This window comes from Prunus avium, chromosome 6, assembly GCF_965620075.1.
Source record: "Prunus avium chromosome 6, drPruAviu1.hap1.1, whole genome shotgun sequence".
Classification (NCBI taxonomy): Eukaryota; Viridiplantae; Streptophyta; class Magnoliopsida; order Rosales; family Rosaceae; genus Prunus; species Prunus avium.
Window position 1 is genome coordinate 11,895,996 of NC_142289.1, and position 7,269 is coordinate 11,903,264.

The window sequence follows — 7,269 nt, forward strand, 5'->3', positions numbered from 1 at the left end:
ATAGAACTTAATTTTCTGTTTGTGGATGGACACGTGTCAAATAAATAGTAAAGGGACACCAAGGATAGAACCACAGCAGATTCGGACTCCTTCCTTTTTCTTTCTCTCCGTCTCTTTATTCTTCTTCCTTTTCCTTTCTCTCCCTCTCTTCTTCTTCCTTTTCTCTCTTTTATTTCTCTCTCCGATTATCTCCTCTGTTCTCTCTGTCTCTCTGCTTTTCTGTTTTTCTCTGCTAAGTCTCTTTTTCTTCCTCAGATTTTCTTCTCCTTTATTTTTCTAAAATTTTCGGTTTCGGTTTCAGCAAGAACAGAACCATAGCGAGATGGAATCTACTTTTTCCATTTTTCTCTTATAAAAAAGAGATGAAGATGGAATCTATACTTTTTCGAGCAGCACTCAACAACCAGACAAATAGTCTTGAGCAATAATAAAAGTTGAGCAGTTGTAGGCTTGTAGCATAGTTAAAGAATATTTGGCTCATCTTGCTAATCAAGCAGACATCCCTCATCCATCTTTTACACTTCCAATTTTCCTAAAATTTTGTATAACAAATGAGCCTTACATTTTAACAGATTGATTGCTCCCTTCCCTAGATGTGTTCGATGTGCTTTTTTGATTAAGCTTATACCAAAATAAGGCCATTATGGTGTCAGTTTCAGCAGACTTATTCATTGGCAAATTTGTAGCCATTCTTGAGAGTGAAGCTGCGTCCATAGCGGGTGTTCGAGATCAAGTTGATGAGATTAAGCAGGAGCTAGTATTCATGAAATCCTTCTTAGAGGATGCTGACCGCGGAGAGCAAGCACACACACAAGTACAGAAAGCGTGGGTCGCAAGCTTCCGAGACTTGGCCAATGATGTTGAAAACATCATTGATGAATTCATGTATCACATGTACGAGCAGCAAATCGGCGGTCGATTTGCAAGATGGATCAACAACGCCATTCACTTTCCGAAGAAACTTTGGTATAAACGTCAAATAGCTAACAAGTTACAGAAAATTTCCGTGGCAATTAGAGCTATTACAGAGAGAAATCAGAGATATGGTGGTGCTGCAGCTGTAGAAGGAAAAAGTACTTCTGAGGAGATTCGGAGATGGGTGCAGAACCAAGCGGAGTCTTCTCTTTATCAGCAGGAGGATGAACTTGTCGGGATTGAAGGCGATAAGAACATGTTACTGGGATGGCTGATGGATGAAGCGAAGCACCAAACTGTTGTGTCCGTGGTAGGGATGGGAGGATCAGGGAAGACAACTCTAGTTGCAAAAACCTTCAAAGATGACATTGTAAAGAGACATTTCGAATGCTCTGCGTGGATTACTGTTTCCCAGTCTTATGTGATTGAAGACTTACTTAGAAGATTGATCAAAGAATTCCACAAAGCAAATAAGGAAGTGGTCCCTGCAGACATGAATGCCATGAGTTATAACGAATTGCTGGAGATTTTGGTGAACTACTTGGAGACTAAAAGGTACCTAGTTGTATTGGATGACGTGTGGGATGTCCACCTTTGGGACAAAATAAGGTTTTCATTTCCAGATAACCAACTTGGAAGTCGAGTCATGCTTACAACTCGAAGAGAAGACATAGCATCCTCTTCTTTTGGAGTTGAAAGCCATGTTCACAAGATTCAACCGCTGGAAATGGGTTATGCGTGGGAGCTCTTCAGCATGAAAGCATTCTCAAGTTATCAGAACAAATCTTGTTCACCTGAACTTCTGCCATTAGCTCGGGAACTTGTGGAAAAGTGTGAAGGCCTACCACTCGCGATCGTAGCCTTAAGTGGTCTCATGTCTTCGAAGAAGTCACTTAGTGATTGGAGCAAAGTCTACAATAGCTTAAATTGGCATCTAACAAACAATTCTTTGTTAGAACCTATGAAGAGCATCTTGTTGCTTAGTTTCAATGATTTGCCATACAGATTGAAGCAATGCTTTCTATATTGTTCCCTTTTCCCAGAAGATCATGTGATCATAAATAAAAGGCTCATTAGATTGTGGGTCCCTGAAGGATTTGTTGAACATGTCAAAGGGGTCACACCAGAAGAAGTTGCAAAGAGCTATCTTATGGAACTCATTTTTCGTAACATGCTACAGGAAAGGTTTGTAGTACTCAACCCAGCATGTAAGATGCATGATCTTTTGCGGGAGATTGCTCTATTTATAGCAAAAGAAGAAAAGTTTTGCGGTGTACATGATGGGAGTGAAACAGTAGAAGAAACTGGGGCACTCCGTTTGTCAATTCAAACAACTAATGGAGAAATTGGATCATGCACAGGTATATCACGACTCCGTTCGTTTCTTGTCTTTGCCACTGGCGTATCCTCATTCTCTTTCTCAAATAAATTACCTTTTGACCTTAAACTGTTGAAGGTTCTAGATTTGCAGTATGTCCCAATAGATAATCTGCCAGACAGAGTAACGTGCTTATTCAATTTAAAATATTTAAATTTGTTGAGAACTCTAATTAAGGAGCTTCCAGAATCCATTGGACAGCTCCGCAACCTTCAGACCTTGAACATCACGGGGACAAAAATAGAGGCACTTCCAAGAGGAATTTCCAAGTTGCTAAACTTACGCCATTTACTTATGAGGCCTGACTATGATGGTTTGGAGATAATTGGGGTAAAAACACCATCAAGTATTGGTAAGATGAAGAAATTGCAATCTTTGGCGTATATTGAATCAGAAGGAAACATTATTAGACTTATTGGAAGTATGACCCAGCTTACGAGCCTTGGCATTACAAATGTAAAAGAAAGAGACGAGGAGGACCTATGTGCCTCAATTCAAAAGATGAAGGTCCTTTCCCACTTGACTTTAGTTGTAGCAGATGGAGAGGAATTTCTTCGAGTTGAGGCATTGTCTTCACCGTGTCCCTACCTTGATAGACTTAAATTGGTCGGCAAACTGGAAAAGGTACCACATTGGTTTTGTTCACTCCACTCTCTCATAGATTTGAATCTGCGTGGGTCCAGACTTGAAGAAGATTTACTACCTCATATTGAAGCATTGCCCTCTCTAAGTTCTCTTTGGCTTGATAATGCCTCTGTTAGGAAAGAGTTATGTTTCAACAGAGGCTTTGTGAAGCTTCAGCAATTGTGGTTTTGGGATCTCGCATTATTAAGTAAGATAACTATAGAAAAAGGGGCGATGCCAAATCTCGAGTTCTTAAGCATTGTTAGTTGCTTGACATTAGAAACATTGCCACAGGGTATTGAGGACCTTGCTAAACTACAAGGATACAGATTTGATGATGTTTCAGAAAAGTTTAGAGAGTCCGTAGAAGAAGGAGGTGTGGATCATCCAAGGATGCTACTCATCGACGAGAGATGTAAGAAATATACGTAAGTATCTTTTATCCTTTCATTGACTTTCCTAAATGATTTGGAATATATTTCACTTGTGTTCAAGAAATTGTTCTCGTTCATATCTCTGTTAATTACAATATTGCTTTTGTCTTTTTATATATTTTGCAGAAACAAGTTCTGGGATTGAAGATTTTACCCATGAGTTTGTGGGTAGGAAGAACTTGTTCGTCTTGTTTTGACCCCAAGACTGATCTAGATTGGCTTCTTATTTGCTTTTTTTGAAAATCTAATAATACCCAAGTTGATGTTCATAAAATTGCAGTTGATGTTTTTGTGTGTGTTTTAATTTGCATGTAATAAAATTCGAGTTTGCATCTGTCACTTCAGCAATTGGCAGATGTATGTCGATGATTAGCTTTTAAGATTTGGACCATGGATTCTTTTATATTTGGGGTCTGATTTTTTACTTTCAGATTGGCTAAATAAATAATACATAATCTTAATTGCTTTCCATGAGAAGTTCTATAACACAGGAATGTCAATGTAGTGGTATCTCAAGCCAATTACGCATTGTTATTTGAGGAAACTAAAACACATAACAATGCGTGATTGATTTGAAATACCACCATAATGACATCCATGATTTAGATAAGTTTTTCATCGCCCTTATCAATCCTATTGAGTAACCTGTTAGAACTTAGAATCTTCTCCCCAAAGTTGGCTCTTCTACGGCGGTGGTTGGCTAATAACAGTTTTAACCGAAACTCCAGGGACTCCAATTTTTCTCACACAGACAAAAACACAAACACAAAACAAACACTCTGTTTTCCCTCTGATCTCTCTGCCTCTCAGAGCCATGGACGAAGAATACAACGTCATAGTGCTCGGAACGGGCCTCAAAGAATGCATTCTCAGCGGCCTCCTCTTAGTGGATGGTCTCAAGGTAAAGCTTATGTAAATGGTTTATTTTGTTGGTCCTCAACATACAAATTTGAACTTTTATTTTTTATTTTTAATAGACTCTAGCCGTTTGCATTTTGTCAATTTGCAACAGAGATTAACTATTGTTGTTACAGTTAGATCATTCACTGTTAAGAATGTTTAGGTAACTTTTGTTGCTAGCTGATGTTAATATGGTATTTACTTGAAACAGGTACTGCATATGGATAGGAATGACTACTATGGAGGAGAGTCCACCTCTCTTAGAAATTGTTTTTGAGTGGATAACATATAAATTGTAGCTTCCTTATGGTAAGGTTATTGTCTAACAAATCTAACCTACTCTGCTACACAGTATGACATACTTTTCTTCTTTCATGCTTCTCTTCAGATTTTAGCTTTGGAAGCAATTCAGTAGAGACTACAATGTTGATATGATCCCCAAAGTATCAAGAATTAATGATGCATATATTTCTTCCTATTGTTCTTTGATTTCTTCTTTTAGTTTTCCTTTCGTTTAATCCTCATATATAAGGTGATGATGATGTACCATTTTCTCTTCTTGCTTAAGATTGTAATTTGTTGATGGGCTGTCATGTTGATTGGTTTGTCCGTAAATAATGTGATCTAGCTAGGTTCAGTCACTCATGGATTAGCAAAGTTATTTTTAAAAAAAAAAAAAAAGCTTGGGTAAAATAGAACCATTAATATTATATAGATATAATATAAAAAAAAATTCAAAAATAAATATAAACATACAAAATTCAAAAAAATAAAAAGAAAAAAGAAAGGAAACACATGCACTAGCACTACAATTCAAACATGCATGAATACTGTCTGGCTTTCTTGTTTTACTTTCTTTCTTTTTTTCCTTCTTCATATTTCAGCCCCAATGAGTTTTTCTCCTTTTGTGTGTGGTTGAGGCAATTATAGACAATATGCTTTCTGTCTTTGGCTACCTAAAAAATCAAGAATGAGCCATGCCTTTTGGTATTAATTACTTAAACTGATACTGTGTTCAGGATTTCAGATTCTCCATTCGATTGGCTTTCCTTATTATTATGTACATGTATGTTGTTATTTAGAGAGAGAGGGAGGGATAGAAAGGGAAAGTGTACAAACTAGAATAATTGATATCTCTCTAGCAATCCAAGCCTTGAGTGTTGGTCATTTGAGCTGCTTATATCTTTCTCTCTGGCTCTGGTCTTTTACTAAATCCGGCTCTTTCCTTTTTGTGTAACTTCAGAAACAGAGAAGATGATCTTCTAAGATTTAAGTAGGATTTTCAAAACCAATTTTTCAATTTGATTCCTGCGCTACATAAAATATAAAAAATTAATATCTCTGCTGCGATGTTTCTTGTATTTTTACTTGTATGTGTATGCATGTCTCTGTACTTCATCTTCACAGTTAGATAGCAGTCAAAATTTGATCAAATTGGTATAATGCTCATCTGATTTTGTTGACTTATGACAGGTCAGCTGCCACTTGCGGACATTGATTTTACTCTTTGTAGATCGATTGAAATTCTAAGTGAGCAGTTGTTAGGGGAAAAATCTCAAGAGCCTTGAAGCCTCTGATTCTTCCAGAGGGGAAAGGCATAAGGTAATTCATTATTCACGGTCACATTGTCACATTATGGATTTAGTTTTGAAGTGAGAATCTTACTTGGATTTCTCGCAGACCACCTATGTAATTTAGAACAACGTACTACTGTCTAGTTTTCTAGAAGCACAAGCTCTTCATATGAAATCAAATTTATCATATGAGTTGTCACATATTTGAATCTGCGTGGGTCCAGACTTGAAGAAGATTTACTACCTCATATTGAAGCATTGCCCTCTCTACGTTTTCTTTGGCTTGATGATAATGCCTCTGTTAGGAAAGAGTTATGTTTCAACAGAGGCTTTGTGAAGCTTCGGCATTTGTGGTTTTGGGATCTCGCATTATTAAATAAGATAACTATAGAAAAAGGGGCGATGCCAAATCTCGAGTTCTTAGACATTCAAAGTTGCATGACGTTAGAAACATTGCCATAGGGTATTGAGCACCTTACTAAACGACAACGATAAAGATTTGATGATGTTTCAGAGCAGTTTATGGAGTCCATAAAAGAAGGAGGTGTGGATCATCCAAGGATGCTACTCGTCGACGAGAGATGTAAGAAATATACGTAAGTATCTTTTATCCTTTCATTGACTTTCCTAAACTTAATGATTTGGAATATTGCACTTGTGTTCACATCTCTGTTAATGGATGTAAAGCCATATAAATCATTCCAAGTCAGATTCCTGAGCCACACATATATTGAAGTTTTGTTTGTTAATTACAATATTGCTTTTGTCTTTTCATATATTTTGCAGAAACATATCCAGCGATTGAAAGATTTCACCCATGAGTTTGGTGGTGGGAAGGACTTGTTCGTCTTGTTTTGACCCCAAGACTGATCTAGATTGGCTTCGTATTTGCCCGTTTTGAAAATCAAATAATACCAAGTTGATGTTATTTTTTCGTGTGTTTTGATTTGCATGTAATAATATTCGAGTTTGCATCCGTCACTTCAGCAATTGGCAAATGTATGTGTTAGAGTTTTTCAGAGAGAGAGAAGCAAAACTGATTCTCATTTCAGTCACACACACACTGTGCATATGAATACCGTTAGGAAAAGCATATTCCCTCATTACATCATTCAAATCTAGCCATCCATTTATCTACCCTATAAGATAGTGACATGTGGCATAACCTACAGCTTACTCTAAGATTGCATCTTAGCTGCACACATGGACTGTAATCCAAGAGCTGACATTTAAACTAAAATCAAAACTTAGTTCTAATAATATTTCAGCATAGACACTTATAAACTAACACTCCCTTCTAAGTGTTGTGCTGAAATTACTCCAAGAGCTTTCCTCAGGAATTCAAAACGATCCCTTGCTAATGCTTTGGTGAAAATGTCTGCAACCTGTTCTTCAATCTTGCAGTATAGCAGATCAATCTCACCATCTTGAAGTGCATCTCGGA

The 7,269-nt window shown here is 37.2% G+C and overlaps 1 protein-coding gene across 1 annotated transcript; it reads left to right on the forward strand.

Annotated features, from left to right (window-relative positions):
- Positions 1 to 212: 212 nt before the first annotated feature.
- LOC110746087 (disease resistance protein RPM1-like) lies at positions 213 to 6,805 on the forward strand. The gene is made up of 5 exons (XM_088254183.1): positions 213 to 3,345; positions 3,478 to 4,252; positions 4,463 to 4,560; positions 5,725 to 6,421; positions 6,612 to 6,805. The coding sequence occupies exons 1-2, from the start codon at positions 644 to 646 to the stop codon at positions 3,494 to 3,496; spliced, it is 2,721 nt and encodes a 906-aa protein (XP_088110309.1). The 5' UTR covers positions 213 to 643; the 3' UTR covers positions 3,497 to 4,252; positions 4,463 to 4,560; positions 5,725 to 6,421; positions 6,612 to 6,805.
- The last annotated feature ends 464 nt before the right edge of the window (positions 6,806 to 7,269 follow it).

What these genes read in the sequence shown, in the direction of transcription:
- LOC110746087 (XM_088254183.1), top strand. Translation starts at nt 644, where the DNA reads ATGGTGTCAGTTTCAGCAGACTTATTCATTGGCAAATTTGTAGCCATT.